The sequence below is a fragment of the Pipistrellus hanaki genome (genome assembly GCF_964339955.1).
Source record: "Pipistrellus hanaki genome assembly, chromosome: 7".
NCBI classification, from domain to species: Eukaryota; Metazoa; Chordata; class Mammalia; order Chiroptera; family Vespertilionidae; genus Pipistrellus; species Pipistrellus hanaki.
The window spans coordinates 79579500-79600707 of NC_140509.1; the positions used below are offsets into that span (position 1 = coordinate 79579500).

The window sequence follows — 21208 nt, forward strand, 5'->3', positions numbered from 1 at the left end:
TAAAACATTTCTATTCTTCGGGGACCAATTCAGACAAAAATAAATCTGCTAATGCAAGAAGACTTCAGAGTCAAGAATAAATTCTATCCCCTGAAGGTTCTCTAACTTCATTTGCACATTGTTAAAGGTATTTCAAACAATTTGAGGGGAAATTGTATATTTTTGAAGGCATATCAAGCCAGTATCAGAAAATAATAGGCAAAAACAAATAATTACTTTATGTTAATATTCATCCTTAAAACAATAAACTTCTCCCCAGTATTCTCTTTGATTTCCTCAATAATAAAGAAAATGGTTAAATTAAATATCAAGGATAAAATTGGGTAATATAAGATGAGGAAATAGCTACCATTCATTGAGCACTTACTACCGGTATGTGCCAGGCCGGCACTGTGCTAAGTGCTTTTATACTTGTCTAGTTTCATTTTCTTTTCTTTTTTTTCTTTTCTTTTTTTTTTTTTTTAAATATATTTTATTGATTTTGTACAGAGAGGAAGGGAGAGAGATAGAGAGTTAGAAACATCGATGAGAGAGAGTCATCGATCAGCTGCCTCTTGCACACCCCCTACTGGGGATATGCCCGCAACCAAGGTACATGCCCTTGACCGGAATCGAACCTGGGACCCTTTGGTCCCCAAGCCGACGCTCTATCCATTGAGCCAAACCGGTCCCGGCTGTCTAGTTTCATTTTCATCACCACCTGGCTACTTAGGTGCTACTATCAATGTAGTTGTGTTGCAAGTGGGAAGATTAAGCTCCAGGGAAATTAGGTGGTATTTCCAAGGTCACTCACCTCAGAAGGGATGGGAGTGACATTGAGCGCAGGTCTTTTGTTTTGCAGCCTGCAGTAATCCCCCTATCACCCTGGGCTGTCATCAGTGACAGTCACTGCTATTAGTAGGATCTTCCTGAATCCACTAAAGGATCTCCCCTGGCTCTTCTCTACTCTCCTCTTACATAAGAGCCATTGTTGCTATTTCACTACCCTGATGATTCTATCCAACAGCCCTTCTTCATGTCAGTGCTTCTAGCAGTTTTTCTTTATCCAGTTGTGTTGGTTTCTATTGGGTTCACAGGGACATGTGTTGACCAGGCCCCCATCTTCTCTCCACTCCAGGTAAACTGCCTGGGAAAGGGGTGCCTCACTGGGCTGGGACCAGACAGTGTCTTTGCTTCAGATTTTCTGGAGGCTTTTTCCTTTGTGCTCCTTGTGGGCCCTCGCAGTGTGTGTAGAGGTCAAATAGGAGTGTCTCCAAGGATTGACAGAATATCCCCTGGTTAAGTTGACTGGGGTCTCGGGTTACTCTGGGTAGATGGAGGAGGAGGCTTTTACTTCCCCTTTTACCTTGAAACAAGAAGGGAGTTTGCAACAGAATGCAAATATATTCTGAAACTAGAAGGTCTAAAAATTATTTTTGAAAGGATTTGTGGAGTCTCAGAAAGGTTTGGGCAACCCATGTGGTGTAAGGTGTAAACCAAGAGTGCCTTGGGCCAGCCCACTCTCGGCAGCCTGTGAGCCTTGGTCCTTGTCAGTTCGGTTATGTCCCCGGAGCAGGTGCAAACCAGAGCTGCCTGGCGGCCCCCTCTGTGGTTTGGAGCCTTTCTGTGAGCTTCAGCGTTCCATCAATGTCCTCCTCTGATTTGGAACTCCTGTTGTACATCAGAAATGACAGAGGTGACCTGTGATTAGAATCAGCTTGAATAAGATCTGTTACTTTTAACTTCTAAAAAATGAGATTTGACCTGAATTAGGAAAAGAAAAATTTACTGCCTTCAACCTAAGAAATCCAGGTCTCTCTCTCTCTCTCTCTCTCTCTCTCTCTCTCTCTCTCTCTCTCTCTCTCTCTCTCTCTCTCTCTCCCCTCCCCCCACCCCCTTTTCTGTACATCTGTTATAAGCAAAGGCATTTAGAGCTTCTGTCCTAAGAAGATGCAGGAACATAACTGGATGGGAGGTCAGGGATCTGCTGGTGGAGGTAACAGTGGGGTCCCCAGTGCAAGTGCCCACACTGGTCAGCCCTGTTTCTTTCTCTGCGTGGAAGGAAATGAAGTCTTCTCTCTATAAGGGTGAGAGGGAAGGAGGGAGGATATGTGAGCTAAGCCTGAGTGAGTGAAGAGAATGGGGAAGAGCTTTTTTTCTGCAGAGGAAAGAACTAGTTCAAAAGGTCCTTGACCCACAAGAGGTTGGTATGTTGGGAGCAGAGAGATGGCTGTTGTGGCTGGTGGTGGGTGTGGTAGGAGGCAGGGCTTGAGGTCATGTAGGGTTATAAACCATACAAGATGCTGACTGTTTTGTTCTTAGAGAAACAGATTTTGAACAGAGGGCTAACATGGTTGGATTGATAAGATTAAAAGATCCCTCTGATGGCTGTATGGGTAGGGAAAAAAAATCAGAGAGCACAGAAGAAACACAAGGGCTCTTCTGGATGGCCCAGAAGGCCTGGGGAAATGTGATCAGATTTGAGTAATATTGTGAAGGCTGAGCCAATAGGACTTGCACTGGATTGTATGGATGGGTTAAGGGAAGGAGATGAACCAAGGATGACTCTTGGACCCGGAGCCTATGTGAGAAAGGCTGTATCCTGCAACCCAACAAGGCAAACAGGGGAGGCAGAAATTTGGGGGGTGGAATCTAAGCGATATAGAGTTCTGCTTGGCCTGGCAAAGTGTGAGTTGCCTGTAGACAATCAAGAAGAGGTGCTAAGCTGAAACCGGTTTGGCTCAGTGGTAGAGCGTCGGTCTGCAGACTGAAAGGTCCCAGGTCCGATTCCGGTCAAGGGCATGTACATTGGTTGCGGGCACATCCCCATTAGGGGGTATGCAAGAGGCAGCTGGTCGATCTTTCTCATCGATGTTTCTAGCTCTCTATCTCTCTCCCTTCCTCTCTGTAAAAAATCAATAAAATATATATATATATATATTTTTTTAAAAAAAAAGAAGAGGTGCTAAGGAGTCAGTGGGACCCACGTCTGGAGTTGGAGGTGGCAGTCAGGCATGGGTCAGGGTCAGTCCTTTATAAGAGTTTCAGGGACTTTGGTTCTAATGGAAACTTTCAGTGTTTTAGAAACATTTAGTTGTTCGAGCTTGAGATTGATACCTGGAAAACATGCTAAAGGACGTTAGGATTTCTGCCTCCCTCCTGGGAAGACACACTTACATGATGAGCACACGGGAACCCTCCGCAGCTATACCCATTGCTTTGTAGAGACAGTTCTGACTATCTCTCTAGATTCAGGTGGTTGTTTTTCTGATTTCTTTTGTGCGCTTCCTCTTTGTTAAGCCAGGCATAGGTGTCACTTCCTGTTTGTGTATGTAACCAGTGGAGTGCAGCATAATCATCAACAGCTAACAAACTGTGAGTCACATTCATATTTCAAAGTTTCTTAAAAATAAAGCAATCACGGGCATGCCAGGTGTTTGTGCTTCAGCGTGTTTCTTATACACGAATGCTGCAGGCCGTTGTCCCTACCTCATCCCACTGGCCAGTGCGAGTACAGTCCTTGTTAACATCAAGTGGGCCATAAATCAGAAGACTACAAAGAAAAGGGGATGGGTGATGCTTCAGGATGGAAAAGGGCCCACAGGCCAAGCCCACTTATTTATGTTTGGATAAATTTCCCCATTCGAACTGTCCCTGGCTTAAGCTCTACTTCCTCTTTTTATCCCAATTTCTCCAGTCACTTTTGCTCCTTCCTAAAAAATCATCTTTCATCTACTCCGATGAGGACATTTGCCTTATTCCCTCCGCTACTGTTCTAAGTACTCTTGTGTTTACCATACTTGTTATAGTTTGTTCTGTTAGAGAGTCTGGCGAACTTCACTTCCGGTGGGGATGATTTCCCCTGGACCACAAGTGTTGCCCCTTGGAGAAGAGTCTCTGATTATACTGGTCATGTCATTGGCTCTCCAGGTGATTCAACGTGTTGCCAGATGGGCACGTTGGCCATATCCAGGTTGCCGGGGATATCAACAGCCTAGGCTTTTTGGATGGGGAGATAACCGAGCAGCCTCTGGAAAAAACAGTCTTCTCTCCTCTCGCAATTTAATAGCTGTGTGACCATGAGCGAATGACTGGCTTTCTCCAGGCCTCTGTTCTCTCCTCCTTACGCAGGGATAATTACAACCCGCCCATGATACTTGAATTACATGACTGAATACCTGTAAAACACCTAGCAGAGAACCTGCTATATTAAAGAAACCCAATAACCTTTAGCTCCTGCTGCTAATCCTTCTGAGTCTTTGTTCATCAGGAAATAGTAACCATGCACTCTGAAAGCACACAAACCAGCAAGTGGCTATTATACTAAGACAAACGGAGCTTGGAAGCAAGCTAGACTGAAAAAAATGAAGGGAATTGACACTCAAGACAAAGTGGGAAAACAGTACAATGGTTCTAGGGCCCGCTGCCTCAGCCTCACCAGGGAACTTGTCAGAAATGCAAGTGCTCAGAGCTGCTGAATCAGAACCTGTGGGCGCAGGGCTGGGCAATCTGTTCTAAAAAGCCCTGTATGTAATTCTGATGTATTATACACTGAGCCACCTGCAGTTACTGGGTGAGGAATCGTGGTGCATGTTTCTGCATGTGTATGTCTGTGTGCATACACACCTATGTGTACAGAATGTTTGTAACTGCTGAAACTATTAACCAAGCATGGTGATACAGCAAAAATCCTGCCCATTTTTCCTTGGTACAGTTGTCTGAATAAAAGTATATCTAGAATACTTATTTGCAATGACTTGTTAGTGAATTCATTTTGGGTTTAAAACTATTGATTCACCGACTTGCTTCTTTTTCTTTTTCCCTAGGAAATTCCACTTACTTGGATGACCATGGACCACCTCCTAGTAAGGTAAGGCCTCTGCTTGTGGTATAAAGCCCTTTTTCCTTCTCTTAGTACCTACAGCCTCCACCAACCCCAACCAGATCTCTCTCTCTCCTGGCCCTGAATTCTCCACAAGAAAATAGTCGATGGCAGATATCAAGCTAATCTTTGACTTATAGTATGGAGAAAAGGAGGTAGCCAAAATGGTGAGAGAGGAGAGCCAGGATCTCATCAGTAGCTGTAGCTGTCAAAGCACTGGAGCCTTCGGCTGACTTCAGGCCTTTGGCTTCTTCCCCGTGCTGGCCCATGATGCAATGCCCACAACCCAGCCTCTCCCTCCCTAGAGCCTTAGCTAGACTCACCTCTGCCCACTTCTCCCTGGCCTTCCTTCATTGGTACACTCCACTTAAGACTCAATGCCTTAGAACCAGATTTCTCTCCCAGTGTCCTCCCCAGGCTGAAGTGGCCTGGCCTGTGTGCCCACTTTTATTTTTTCTATAAGCAGTTTGGGCTTTACTTTTTAAGGGTCAGAAGAACCATCTAGCAAAGTATTAATGTAGTTCTCTACCACTATCTGCTTTCTTGAAATCAATGAAAACTAAATGTCATTCTACAAAAATATAAAGACAGTCCTTGGCAACCGAAGGCGCTACCTGCAAAGTACAGTTTTAAGTACATACTGAGAAGAAAACCAACCACTAACCTTAGCAGCTGGGAATGTATCTAACGTCAGCTCTGAGTTGGGGATTTGAGGAACTCCACCCCGTTTAAAACCATGAGCTTCAGAATCAGGTGTTTCCGGGTTCACCACTGGCTCTGCCACTTTCAGTGTCTGACACTGGACAAATTACTTAGTATTTGAGCTTGAGTGTTGTAATGTGCAAAGTAGGATTAAAAATACTGCCCACAGTATAGGACTTCTAAAAGGACTGAATGAGGTGAAATATGACAAGCACTCAGCATCTGGCATGCTATGAGCATTAAATAAGTGGTGAGGAATGTTAACTAGACTGGAGTAACATTAAAATCATTGATGAATGGTACAGTAGTGCTTGTCGCAGTCATGAATGGCTCTACCACGTGGCCCACTGCATATTGAGTGCCTATGAAGCTGTAGGTACTAGGAATACAAATATGAGACAAAACAAGAACAGCAGCGATAAAATAGCTCCTACCCTGGAGGGAAAAAGTATTTAGAGGATTGGACACCCTCTGAAGAGAAGAACAATGTCCATCTCACCTCAGTTTCCTCATGTCCGTGCAATGCTATCCATTCAGTTTCCCTGAGTTGACCATGCCACCCAGAGCTGGAATCTGAATTAGATCTCCTGGCTCCTGTCCCAGGTCTTTCCAGTAGGCCAGTGTTCTCAAACTGGAGCCTTGTTAAAGCACAGACTGCAGGGCCCAGGCCCCTGAGTGTCTCCTTTGGTAGGTTTGGGGTAGTATATGAGTGTTTGCATTTCTAACAAGCTCTTAATAGATGCTGGTGCTACTGGTCTGGGGATATAAGGCCACAGATGTAGAGAAAACCATTCCCCTGGCCCTTTTCTGTGTGGATTTTTACTGCTAATAGCCTACAAGGAGTGGTATGGCTTATTTCATAAAGGCTATTGATTAGTATCATGACAATTCCCATTGTAACTTTTCTTGTAGTGAAAACATATTTCCTTTGGTCAATAACCTGCCTAGGAGAGAAGGTAAGTCAGGGTGGGAAAGAAGAATAGTGCAGTTGGCCTGCTAGGTTCCTTTGCCACTGATTGTACTTCTCTCCCAAGTGGGGCCAAGTGCCCTGCAGGGAAGAGGTGTTAGGTGGCTCTGTATGTGAGACCCATCAGCTGTTTCCTTCAATGGCATGTTGGGACATGGCTTTGGGTTCTGGGTTTGATTAAACAGGGTTCTACTTCTTCAGAAGACCCAGGCCCACTTTATAAAAACTTACCTTCTTGTACTCAATGTTTAGTGACCAGCCTGGGGCTACCCCTTTAGTCTGACTGGGGGCCTTCCTCATGCTTGGGTGACCATCCTGCCTGTCCCTTTTCTAATGTCCTCAGTGCCTGGGTTCTGTGTTTGCGAGGGCTCTCCCTTGCCCCTGAAAGTCTTCCTCTGTCAGTGCATACCCACCTCCCTGCCCCCCGCAGTCTGGTCTGCACCCCTCCCTCTTCAGCCACCTCCAACTAAGGCTCCCTGTGATACAAAACTGATCAGGCCCTATCAGATCATTTTACACCACTTTCAGAATAAAAGAGGTTGTAAACTTTTCTAAGTTTGAAAATTGTGGCTATAACCTCTTTAAACAAGCAGAAGTTTATATAATACAGTCTTTCCCTATAGCTGTTTTCATTATCTAGAAGTGGAATAGCAAAAACACTCCTGACTTCCTAAGCAGTAGCCAAAATAAGAATAATATAAAAACAGGTAAAAATAATATTGGTATGTTAACATCTTTTCATCCATGCTTACTAGGTCTGGCAGGGTGGAAATGAATCCCAGCAGTGATGAGATTGGACTGCCAGATACATGTCCCTTGAGTGTCCCCTAAGGTGGGGTGTTGGTTATTTAGGTCTACAGACCACCGGCATATCCAGGATATGGGGCACCCAGAGGATAAGGACTCATACATGTGTGGCCTCCAGGGTGAACCCCTCGCCTGGCAGGGGACAGCAGGACTGAGTCTAGACCCACAGTTTTCATCTTAGTTTGGCATTCAGAAATAACCTTTTGATGCCAAGACCCAAAGACCTGTGATCTAGATAAAATAAGATTTGTAAGCCCTGGAAATGTACTGATGTTTATAAGCAGGCTCTCATTTTATTAAAAGCGCAGTTCTACAAACTTCACATTCCACAAGTAATAGCCATTTGGGGAATGGGGTGTGTGCCACACGGCGCAGCCAGGGCCCAGGTCTTCATTGTCTCCAGTGTTTTCATAAAAGAGAACCAAATGCCTCTGGTTTTCACTTGTTTTTCAAATCTACTTTAACCTCGCACCTCACCTCAGTTCCTGAGCTAAGTCGTTTCAAAACAGATGTTAATATTTTCTTTGGTTGACCACTTTTTTTGCTGGCATTCTGTGTGTGTATAGAAAACAGTCCTTAAGATTAGATCACTACTAGAAATGAACATGTAGACCTCTTCTGAATGAAATAGAAAGATAGCCTCGTGTATGAAAACAGGCACAAAACAGCAAGCTTAGTATAATTGCACTTCTTATAAAATTGTGTAGGTGTGTGTGTGTGTGTGTGTGTGTGTGTGTGTGTGTTTGCGCGCGCGTGCGCAGAAAGGAACCTGGACCAATAATCGTATTTTCTGCAGACGATGAGATTTTTACCCTATTTCTTATGCTGTTCTGTATAATTTGAATTCACTAAAGTAATGTCTGCTCAACCTGAAGGCCAGGAAAACAAATCCTGGTGTGAGACTGAACTTGGACTGGAAAGCCTGCAGTCCTCTGGCTCCTGAAGCACCATTTGCAGCTTTATGGACCCTCCCAGAGCAGCCTCCCCGCTGAAGGTTGACCTCTCTCCTCCTGGGATCACTTCACCTGGAACATGAGCATCGAGCATTTGCAATGATCAATTCTGGTGCCTACCAAGCCAGTTATCATTTCACATCCTCCGGGTTCCCAAATCTTATAGATGAGGAGAGTTTGTTTGAACAACTCAAGGAAAATAATATCCTGCTCCATAGCGGATGTCTACTGTTTCTTATGTGCCAAGCACTCTGCCAAGCACTTTGCATGCATGTTTAGTCTCTATAAAACTCTATGAAAAGGAAATAACTTTTAATCTTAATTTTACAGATGAGGGAACTAGATCTTACAGAGACTGAAAAACTTGCCAAAGGTCATGCACTGAGTATTGGCCTTGGGAATCCAGCCCAGGGCTGCGTAGCTTCAGAGTCCATGCTTTTAATCATTTCAAGATCCCCAATTTAAGTAGAAATGCAATAAATTTTACCTTATTCCTTAAAGTTTCTCTTTTATGTAAGTTATTTGGGACCTTGACTGTTACAATAAACAAGTATTGAGCCTCAGTATATCAACAGGAAATAGTCCTCACCATTTATCATGTGGGTACAATGGACTCTTAATTTTTTAACCATCTGGTAAATTTTTTTTATTTCTATTTCATCTTTTGCCTTCCAATCACTTTTGTGGATATATACACCTTCAGCAATTGTCCACTAACAAACTGTATGTAAAGTAAAATTTGGTATATAAACACCACAAAAGATGAAAGAATACTGTCCCACATTCATTGAACAAAATGGATGATCTAGGTTCTTGTTGCAAAATTATGATTTTTCTCTTGATGACTAACTGCATGAGAATACCACATTTTCTTTTTGTCATTAGAAATATATTGTTCACTAATTGACTCTTGAGCTTTAGAGACTTGATGTAGGATGTCATCTTCTGAAGACTCATAGTTGAGGTTTCACCCCCATGATCCATTTCCCAATCATCATTAGAATCTTGAGTGCTATTGTTCAAGTCTTGGCATTCATCTCAGATTCCTCTAACGCATGTGAAACCTCTCCATCTATCAATTTTTCTTTCTTTGTCCTTAGAGTCAGGAATGAAAAATTCTGAATACTCCATTCTGTTCGATGGAAGTTAAAAGCAAACTACAAGGATGGTACTTCCAACCTTCCTTTATATCTTTCAGAAAGATGTGCAATATTTTGGGTAATTCAATAAGAAATATGAAGGGTGATGTAATACTCGCAATTGATTTCCACAATGAATTATTCTTCTAGGCCTACCCTGTTCAGTACAGTAGCCATTGTTATCAGTGGTTTTATTTTAACTGTGGAGTATTCCAAAAAAAAAAAAGTGAAATAAATGAAATGTACATCCCATATACCCAATATATACATGCCTTAGACTTAAAACTTTTTAGCTCGCCAGATTTTTTACTCTCTCTTATTTATTTGTTGTTAGTTACAGGAGGCTGAGGAGTATGGATTTTGAAATCAGATCTCAGTTCAAATCCTAGAGATGTAACTAAGTACTTTACCTCACTGAGTTTCAGTTTTGTTTTTTGTTTTTAAATATATTTTATTGATTTTTTACAGAGAGGAAGGGAGAGAGATAGAGAGCCAGAAATGTCCATGAAAGAGAAACATCAACCAGCCGCCTTCTGCACATCCCAGGGATGTGCCCGCAGCCAACGTACATGCCCTTGACCGGAATAGAACCCGGGACCTTTCAGTCTGCAGACTGATGCTCTACCACTGAGCCAAACCGGTTTTGGCTATTTTTGTTTTTAATTTCTAAATGAGGTTAGTAATGTCCACCTCTTGGAACTGCGAGGCTTACATGCAATAAACAGAAAATACTTAGCATGATGCCAAGCACATGTGAGCACCCAGCAGTGGGTCCTTAGTACTCTCCGTATCTCATTTATAGGGCCCTTGACAGATTTTGGTAACTCAATTTTGGAAAACTTACAGTAATTCTCACTCCCAATCTCCAAACCCATTTTCTTTGGATTTTTAAAAGCAATTAATTACATATTATTTGATCTATCAGATACCATCTCCTCATTGATAAGAACTTTCGGGTTCCATAAGCTGCCCCTCCTTTATTCCTTGGGCTAGTTCAGCACACTAAGCAAGGTCTTCCATGACCCATTGCCATAAAGCTTTTCTTAATATTGTGCTCTTCGTCCAAACCTGACTTTACCCAAAGTCCTTTAAAAAAAAAAAAAGGAGCTGCTTTTCATTTTGTGGAAGAATCAATTGCACTGGGTAATAAGGTTGTGTTTAATGACTCATGATAAATATATTAGGATTCGAGAAAGAAAGAAAGAAGTAACAGGACAGAATGAGGCAAGGAGTCAGGAATCAGTTTAACTCTGATGAGCATGACCTTGAAGGAGTCCCTTCCACAATATCTCTCTCTCTCTCTCTCTCTCTCTCTCTCTCTCTCTCTCTCTCTCTCTCTCTCTCAATGCAAATGGTGGGAAAATTAATGAGTTGAATATTTTGTTTTTAAATAATTCTAAGGGTGTTTGAGCTCAGTGTGTGCTCCAAAAAACTGTATGCTTTGGTTATTTTGTTTAATAAAGGTAATTAAGAGCTTAGAAGGTAAAAGAATCTGCAAAAGGCCAACAGATTAGCCTTACACAATAGAGTTATTGTTTCTTATCCTAAAGTCACCTGTATTCTTGCTTCACTTTCCTTTGTACTCATCACAGCTCTTAATCATGAACATGGAGGTGTTTGGCCCAGTTAGTGGCCCCCTGAGATTTCAACATTCCATGGAGATCTGTGTCCAAGTTCAGAAATAGTACATCTAAATTTATCAACTTTAGGAGCATGTAATGCGTCTACTCCCCGCGCGCCGCGCCCCCCCTTCCCCCCCCCCCCCCCAGAAGAACATGGTGAACTCATTTCTTTCTCAATAAATATTTAGTGCTATTAAATACATCTTTCACTTCTGTCTTTCTTATGTAATTAAAAACATTCTGTGAAGTCAGAGGTCTGAAAATACGTGGTTTATAGCATTGTGGGTTTTTTTGTTTGTTTGTTTGTTTTTTAGCATCTTCCCCCTTCCACTCCTTAAGACCCAAGAGCTAGTTATCACTGATACCATGTTCTCCAAACTTTATTGAAACCAGCACCAATTACAATCATGGAGTTAACAAGTTGTTGGGGTTGGGTTGCCTTTAACATTAGGGAGATATTTAAATGAAGCATGAAATGTTAAATTTGAAGGTAAAAGACCTTGCTTAGTGTGCTAAACTAGCCCAAGGAAATTTTGGGCTATAAACATCCCAAATTTGGGCTGAAGTAGCCCAAGGAATAAAGGAGGGACAGCTTATGGAACCCAAAAGTTCTTATAAGCTAGGAGATGGTATCTGGTAGATATATTTAATTAAGAAATTGCTTTAGTAAATGCCACCATTCTTGGCAGGGGAACAGTTGCCTCAGGGTTTTCAAAGTTCCTGGTAACTTAATCATTTTAGCAGCTCCCAGATTAGTTACCTAATTCTTTCTGGGTTTTTTTTTTTTTTTCCTTGACCATATGATCAATTTTTTTTGGTTTTAAATATTATACATGCTCTTATTTTGATTTAATTTGGACAGCACGGAAAATTATAGAGTAGTAGGAAAAAATAATCACCCATACTGCCACCACTCAGAGGCAGCCATAATGAAGAGTTTTTCACAGTCCTGTGCAGTCTTTCTTTATCTATGTGAAGGGTACTAAAGTCTTATGCATCATTTGTCATGAATATTTTACCAGTCCTTTTATGTAATGTTTATGTTAATTAAAGTTAAGCAGGTACCTACTGCATAGAGTAAAAGCACAAATTGGTTCATTGGCTTATTATAAAAAGTGACCCCTGAGTACACCTTCCCTATTACTCTCTGCTCTTCGGAAGTGATTATTCTGTTAATTGCATTAGCTTTCATATCTCTGAGTAACCTGATTATGTTGCTTCTTCTTGATTTTTCTCAGCTTTAGGCATTGTCTGTTGGCACCTTCGTGGAACAGGATTTAGCAATTTCATTGCAGGCTGCCCACTATCACCATGCAAGCACACTTCTCATTCTGAACCCTAAGCTGTGTGTATTATTTGGACTAAATGAGTATTCAATGTTTTTATTGTTGACACTAGGTAAATAACAGCCACAGCTGAGCCATTACGATAATGTTTCCTTTCCTGTTTAGCTTTTTGTTTTCTTTGTAATAAATAATTGTCTTGGTTTGGAAATTTATGCTCATACTTTTCTGTGGTCTCCTAGTTACCCCCAAACTGTGATGTAAATCTCCTCTCACAGCCTCCAGACATGTTGGATATTTTATCAGTGTCGCGTTGATGACATCTCTCCTGGGCCTTGGCATCTGCTCCCATCTGGTTGCACCCAGCCTCCCGCTCACATGTGTCTCAGGAGCTCCCTTCACTCTCTTTTGTTTGCTTTCAGTTTCCTGCATAGCCATGTGGCATTAGCTCCTGTTGCTGTGGTAACAAATGACAATAAAACCTAGTCTCTTAAAACAACACAAATTTATTATCTTACCACTTTGGAGTTCACAAGTCTAAAGTGGGTCTAAAATCAAGGAGTCAGCAGGCTGCTTCCTTCTGGAAGCTCTAGAAGAGAATCTATTTCCTCAACTTTTCAGCTTCTAGAGCCCACCTACATTTTTTTTGGTGCCTGGCTCCTTTCTCCATCTTTAAAGCCAGCATTGTAGCTCAAATCTCTGACATTTACTCTCCTCTCTCTCTCTTCCACTCATAAGGACCCTTGTGATTATGCTGGGTTCATTTGAGTAATTCAGGATAATCTTCGCATCTCAAGGTCTATTATGTAAGGTAACATAGCTACAGATTCTGGAAGACTTGGACATCTTTTGGTGTGAGGGTGAGGGGGCATTATTTTGTCTTCCATGCATCTCTTTCCTTAGCCTCCAGGAGCTTCTTGAGAAAAGGTGCACTGGGTGGACATTTTCTGAAACATTGCATTTCTGAAAATGTCTTTATTCTATCTTTAATTGATAGTTTGACTGGATATAAAATTCCAGATTGGGAACATATATTAATCAAGATAGGCTAAGGTTATGCAAAATTTCAGTGGCTTCACACTTTGGAGCTTGTCTTGCTTATGTAAGACCATCTGTGGGTCCGATGGCTCTTAGGAAAGTTCCCTTCCAGAGCTTTTGCAGAGATCCAGGCCGTTTATATCCTTGACCCTTTATATGAAAATCTAATCTGTTTTTATGGAAGCTTCTTATTTCTATTGTCCTAAACTGTTATAATTTTGTGCCTACTGTGTGTCAGTTTTCAGATACTATTCTGGGTACTCAGTGGACTTTCAATCAGGAAATATATATTCTGTTTTGGGATATTTGCTTGAATTTTTTCACTGATTTCTTCCTCTGTATTTTCTCTTTCTGTTGTTCTGATCTCCTCTCTTTTGGATGTTGAACCTCCATGACTAATAGTTTATATTTCTTATTTTGTTTCTTTTATTTTTCTTTATCTTTTTGCTCTACCACCTGGTAGAATTTCTCATCTTTGTCTTTCAATCTTTCTGTTGAGTTTTTCCCTATGGTTTTTTTTTTTTTTTTTTTTTTTTTTTTTAATTTCTAAGAGTTTGTTTGATGTTGTTACTATCTCTGAATGTTTTATATTATAGCATTCTTTGTTTCCATAAAGGATTTACATTTCTTACAAAAGGTTATTTCTAGATATTTTAAAAAAATTGTTGGTCGTTATTCTGAATGGAATATTTTTCTACTATATGTAAATAGATTGTTATAATATTGAAAATTATTGATTTTGTGCTTATATATACTAATGTTGTTTAACTTTTTATTTCAATAATCTTTCAATTTTTTTTCTTAATAGGGAATACTTGATAAAAACACACACATTTGTTTTGTCTACTTTTGTTTTAAGTTTTTATATTCCAGAATGATATTAAGTAATGTAAGGTCCATGGTGGGGGGAGTATGTATTAATTATAACCATGTCACACATTTAGAACATGTACCTGGCACATAGTAGCACTCAATAAATATTTGTCAAATGAATGAATGGTAGTTATAGATAACATCTTTGTTTTGTTTTAAGTTTCAATGATTATGCTACAAGTGTTTTATCACTTAACTTAGTTTTGACATTGAAGTTAAAATAGATATTTCTTATCATGTTAATGAAATATTCTAAATTTTTGAAAGCATACAACTTGAAGGAATTGTGTTTTCTTCTGATCTTCCACTTAGAAACAGGTATTGAATTAAATTAATTCACTTTTATTTTTAAAAAACTAATGGGGGACAGATAGGTTGATAAGTAATCAGATACTTTAAAAAAATCAATGTTTGATTTGTCTTACATCTTTACTGATGATCTAGAAAGGGAAATGCTTAGAAAAATCTGAGTTTGCCAGTGACTTACATCTTTTTTTTTCCCCGAGGGGAGAGGAGAATAGTAATAAGCCACATAAATACCTACTAAGCCTAGTGTCTTTGTCAGTTATCACCTAGGAGCTTCGACTCAGTGTGATACTGCAGCCCAAAGAGACTATCAAAACACTGACATCCTTCAGCTGGGAGCATAGCTGTGCCCTACGCAAGCTTTGATTTATCTACACATGAAAGATTAGATGCCGTTTCAGACAACAATGATGAAAAGAAACATAATTGAGCTGGAGAACATCCAGAAAGTAACAACAAGAATGATCATGCAAGGTGGAATAAAAGGCTAAATTGATTGCAATTCTTGTCAGGAAAGACACTGGCTGAGGAAAGTGATTGAGGTGAACACGAAACGGTTCACCAAGGCCTTGAACACATCTCTGGTGGGAAATAAACGGGCTCATTGTCCCTCAAATCTTAATAAGGTTTCCCAAAGTCAAATTGAAGGCTATTCTGCTTCTTACAGTGGATAGTAAACAACTAGACATCATTTGCCCAAATGAGAGTGCAGGCCAAAACTATCCATCAGTCCTCATAAAAGTGTATATCTATTCATGGATGACAAATTCACAATGGATTACGAGGAGAACAAGGTTGTTTGGCAGAACAGCCTCCTGTTTTAGAGCTGATGTTCTTGGAACCAGGAAGGTCATTCTTATTTTTACATGTAAAGAAAAATGAACATTCCTTTTTCCCCAATGAGAATATAAATTAGTAATTATTGACTCTTATCTACAATGTGGTAATTACTGATGCCTATCTCCAAGTCATTCACTGGACTGATGTTAGGTGATCCACTTGTAGGACTCTACTTTCTCCCTGCCCCTTCGGTGATGCCCTCGCTGGAGGTTGTGCTCCTTAGAACTCGGAGTTTGAAGTTCCGGTCATAGCCTTATCCCAACTCCAACTAGTTCTTAGATCCAGCCAACAACTCTTTCTGAGTTTTGTTTTCTCATTTATCATGGAAAGTAATTATGATATTTTCCTGTATTCTCCCCCTTGGCATTTTTTTTTTTTGTGAAAAAGGAAATAAAGTGGTATTTGTAAACGTGCTGTGTCACTGGGCAAAGATGGGGGATGACTTAATAACCAAATGTCTGAGTCCTTGGGGAGCTGCCTCTCTCTTCCCAGATTTCTGAGAGGACAAAGGAGCCCCGTATGGGCTGCTGCTCCAGCAAGATGACTATGGAGAGCTAACAGGGTTCCTTTTTGCGCCTGAAGCCTGGTGAAAGGCAGGCTGAGTGACTTCCAGACTGTTGAGGAGCACATGAGACTTGGTTGGACAGTGTGTAAGGAGGATATTCTGGTAAACAGGGCCTTCCACAAACTTCCCTTTCTTCAGATGTCCTTACAAACTTTCTCACCAAGTTTCATGTGCTCCCTGACACCTGACATTTTTTTTTCCAGGCTCACACTCTCATCCTGACCTTGAGTTCACCACCCTTGACGGTGAAAAGAAGCAGGAAAGGAATGATAGTTATATCATGAGATCCAGAGCAGAACCACTGGACTCTCTCAGCTTAGCCTTTCCCTGTGGCGAGACCTAGAGGCCCTCTTGGCTTCTTCCAGCCCATAAGGGGGACCTTAGAGCCATTTAATTATTGCACTGGGGGTATGACACAGGAGAAAATGAGCCATGCAAATCAGGCCACCAACAGGAAGGAGCCAAAGGGGAAAGGCTTTAAGAACCTTCACACACTCCCCTGAGATTCGAACGCCATTCCTTGCCATCATGGCCTCATTGAGGAATACATGGCCTTAACGACCCCTCCCACTCCAAGGAGGAGAAGGTAGCTTTGAGCTCTTGTCAGAGACTGTAGTGTACAAAACTATAGAGTGCTAAAAATGTTACTTAGGATCTTATAATACCCTCCTATAACAGTAGTTGGCACACATCATTATACATTTTTACCTCCTCAACTATACTGTAATTCCTTAAGGGCACAGACATGTTTTATACATCCTTTCGGATATGTAGTAATTATAGGAACCTTGCAGAGTCCTTTCATCTGGCAGTCAGAGGTCTCCAGAAGCTTGTCAGTCACGTCAGCTATATGCAGCCTGATTCCGTCGGGCATCACAGCTCCGCAGGCTACCGCAGAGCACTGATAATCAGGGGTGGCCTGGAAAAGGGGGTGCTGCTTGCCCAGAGTCACTTTTTTTCCTGACTTTATTCTCATGTCTTTCTGATTTTTTTCTTCCTCTTCAAAACTATATGCCCATCTTGCTTTGGGCAGAATTAGTTATTTCACCGAGGAAAGGCATTGTTAGGTTGCTACTGTAGTGAAGTAGGTGAGAGCTTAGTGAACCTGCGTTGGGATCAAGACTCGGCCTCTTATTGACTATGTGATTTGGGGCAGATTTCTGAATGTTTGTTATCTTCAGTTTCCTCTTCTGTGCAATAGGAACAGCAGTCCCTATTTGATAGGGTTGTGGAGAGGATGAGTTGAAAGAAACCATCTCACCTAATAAAAGAGAAGCTTGCAAATTAACCATCACTCCACTACACCCACAGCTAATCAGAGTGAGTATGCAAATTAACCCAACAAAGATGAAGGTTAATTTGCATAAGCAGGCATGGAGCGGCTAGGAGGGGCATGACACCTGCTATGAGGGGAAGGGTGGCAGAGGAGGAAGTTACAGGAGCAGTGCTATTGGCCAGAAGTGAGGACTTGGCGGCTCCCGGGAGGCCAGGGAGCAGGGTCATGCTGGCTCCTGGGCAGCTGGGAGTGAAGCCAGGGGAAGCAAGGCCTATTCTTGCATGAATATCATGCAGCGGGCCTCTAATATAACATACTTAGTACAGCCCTAGCCCAGTCCTTGTTGGAGCTTGCCCTGTACACCAAAAGGCTGAGTGTTCTATTCCCAGTAAGGGCACATGACTAAGTTGTGGTTTCATCCCTGGTTGGGACAAGTATGAGAGGCAACTGATTAATGTTGATTAATATTTCTCTCTCACATAAATCTCTTCTCTCTCTCTCTCTCTCTCTCTCTCTCTCTCTCTCTCTCTCTCTCTCCCTCCCTCCCTCCCTTCCTCCCTCCCTCCTTCCCTCCCTCTCTTTCCCTCTTTCTCTCAAATCATTAAACACATATCCTCACATATCCTCAGAGGAGAACTAGCTCAAATCCTTTTTGCAGCAAAGAGATTGTAATTTAAAAATGGATTCAGATGCCCCAACTATGGCTTGTTTTCTGTGGCCTCTTGTGTGCATTTCCCGAGAACAAATGATTCAGTTTTAATTCATGAGTTGTTTCTTTTCATCTCAAGATTGCTTATCAAAGGACATATATAACAGCAGATAATCATGACAGAAGGAAAGGACCAGGAGAGAGGGACCTGATATCACACATCCGTCCTGAATTGTGGTTCATGATTACATTCTGCCCTTTGGGGAATTTCAGGCCTTCCTGTTGTTAATCAATAACTCTAACCCTGTTGTGTATAATTTAAGAGAACACAAGGATCAAGGAGAAGCATTCCTTATCTCCAATGCCTTTGCTTGTAATGGCTTCCATAATTTATCCACAGGGAGAAACAAGCAATTGGAAAAATTTCTCTTTGGCTGGTCACAGCCTGTTCATAGATGTTTGGCAAGAAATGAAGATAAACAGTTATCAGGTGTAGTAGATTATCCTTGAGGGTCTGTTTTATTTTTATCTTGCATAAGCACAGATGATAACACTTAACGAATCTCTTTGGAGAATAAGTATCTAATTCTGTTAAAGAATGTCAACTTGGTGATCACTTCACAGTGAACTGGTCACTACCCTTATTATAGAGCAAATCAGTGCACCTAGGTTGTTACTTAAAAGAAGGGTTTTCCTATGGTGGTATGCATATGGTGAATGGGCATCTTGATAAAATGCAGTAGGGCTGGGCTGGGGCATTTACTGACATGTTCCCAGGTTATATAACTGCTATTGGTGCCGGGTTCTCACTTTACACAGCGAGGTTTTAGAGAAACTTAGAAGTCTCCAAAGCTTTGTGCAGAAGTTCCTCACTGGATTAGTGGAGCCATTAGGAACTTGTTAGCATTTGATAAGTTTTTGTTGTGAAGGATGCATTTGAATGATTGTATCTGAGAAAGCCAAGCTGAAATGGAAACTGAAGTCATGCTTGTCTAAGGAAAGAAAGGACACTTCCAATTTGAAGGCAGGATAAAAAATGGCTTCCAGGGATCCGTACCGGAGGGCAGGTGTGGGGATTTAGGTGTTACATAAATAGACCCATTAGTGTGATGAGACACAAAACAAATAGCTTCTCTAGGATTTACATTCGACACACTGTCCTAAACAGGATGTGCTTTAAAAGATGTGCCTTTTGTTCTACTGAAATTTTTGTTTTTCTTTTTGAAATTTTTGTTTTTGAACTTTCTTTTTGTTTTTCTTATTATCTTCATTAATTAAGGTGTTACATGTGTCCTTATCTCCCCATTGCTCTCCCCAACCTCCCCACTCATGCCCTCACCCCCTCATGTCTGTCTCCATTGGTTAGGCTTATATGCTTGCACACAAGCCCTCTAGTTGATCTCTCCCCATTACCCTCACCCTCCTCTACCTTCCCTCTGAGGTTTGACGGTCTGATCGATGCTTCTCTATCTCTGGATCTGTTTTTGTTCATCAGTTTATGTTGTTCATTATATTTCACAAATGAGTGGGATCATGTGATATTTATCTTTCTCTGACTGGCTTATTTTGCTTAGCATAATGCTCTCCAGTTCCATCCATGCCGTTGCAAATGGTAAGAATTCCTTCTTTTTTACTGCAGTGTAGTATTCCATTGTGTAGATACATCACACTGGAACTTTCATATGCTTATATTTTCAAAATAAATGGTCTGTTGAGCTGTTTGAATTTTATTTACGTTTCGTAGGAATTTTGGAAAGGGAAAGAACAATAGCTAAATTGAATTGGTTGCTTACTGTGTGCTCCACAGCTCATGAAATTGGTACTATTTTTAGCCCATTTTACAGATAGAGAAACTGAGGCACAGAGGTTAAATAACATGCCTAAAGTCACACTGTTGGCAAGAGATAGAGCTAGGATTTGAACCCTGACTCTATGCAATAAAGTAATAAATCGATTGTAACACATCCTCATTGAGTATTTTTTGTGAAATGTTAGAGGAAGTGTTGGCAGTGGAATGGCACCACTTGTTGGTGGTGACTTGGACCTTGGTTCGACAACCTCAGAACTTGGGTTCTGGCTAAGAAAGAATTCAGAGCTAAGACTCAAATACGAGCTAAAGTTTATTAGAAGAAGTGAGTCCTGGGAGAAGTGAGCCGGCTGGGCTGCATGGGCTGAAGAAACAAGTTATAGAGACAGAAGAAGGGCCCTTGGAGCTTAGAAGAAAGAAAGACAGAGAAAACATGCCTTGTGAGAAGGAGAGGGGGAAAGGTGGGGGGAAAGAGAGGAAGCTGCCCAGGGGAGAGAGGGTTGTAGGGAAAAGCGAGATAAAGAGCATGTTCCAGGACTTTTAAGGGCAGGGATTTTAGAGGAGGTCCCAAGGGAGGATCATAATAGAATATTCATTAGCTTTCAAGGTGTGTCCTCTTTTCAGCGTTCTTGTGTTCACTGATTGGTTGGCGCCAGGGCAGGAGTCCTTAGTCATTTCAGCTGGTCCTGATGTCAGCTGTCATCACCTCACCTGCCTTTGCTGTTTTTTGAGCCTGGAGCTGAAACACAACTGAGGCCTACATGCTATCTCTAGGACTTAACGCTTAAGGCAGTTGTTGTGCAAGGGTTTGTATGAGGTTATTTTCAGGCTCCCTTGTTCCTCCTTGAAGGGGGTACACTGCATGGCTGGTGACATGCTGGGGAAGGAAAGGCCATCCTGGGGTGAGAGCCCACCCTACAATTGTCCATTGCTGGGCACCTAGGGCTTTCTGTCCTGGTGACCTTCCATAACTGCTCTGCTCTTATTTAAGTGCCAACTGCAGAAGCAAGAGGGAGGAGATAGGGTGTTGGCACAATTTTGCTTCATCATAAACCATGAAACAAGGAGAAGAGACTGTCTGGGTTTCACAGTTGAGTGTAGACTTAGTTCTGGGTCCTGGATGCCCCACCATCTGTGTTGGGAGGAGGGCACTCACTCTATCAGCTCTCAGCCCAGAAGTTTCCTAGTGGATCTTTAAAAAAAAAAAATTATATATATATATATATATATATATATATATATATATATATATATATATATTATTGATTTTTCACAGAGAGGAAGGAGAGGGATAGAGAGTTAGAAACATCGATGAGAGAGAAACATCAACCAGCTGCCTCCTGCACACCCCCTACCAGGGATGTGCCTGCAACCAATGTACATGCCCTTGACCAGAATCAAACCTGGGACCCTTCAGTCCGCAGACTGACACTCTATCCACTGAGCCAAACTAGTTTCAGCTCCTAGTGGATCTTAAACCCTACAACTTGTGTCCTCTCTGAGCTCTCCTTTTTCACCTC

The 21208-nt window shown here is 41.5% G+C and overlaps 1 protein-coding gene across 1 annotated transcript in view; it reads left to right on the forward strand.

Annotated features, from left to right (window-relative positions):
• Positions 1 to 21208, forward strand: part of UST (uronyl 2-sulfotransferase) — a 240870-nt gene that overhangs the window by 93270 nt on the left and 126392 nt on the right. Inside the window, exon 2 of the mRNA XM_084890154.1 lies at positions 4806 to 4849. Coding sequence (XP_084746280.1) covers positions 4806 to 4849 — 44 coding nt within the window. The remainder of the gene's footprint in view (positions 1 to 4805; positions 4850 to 21208) is intronic.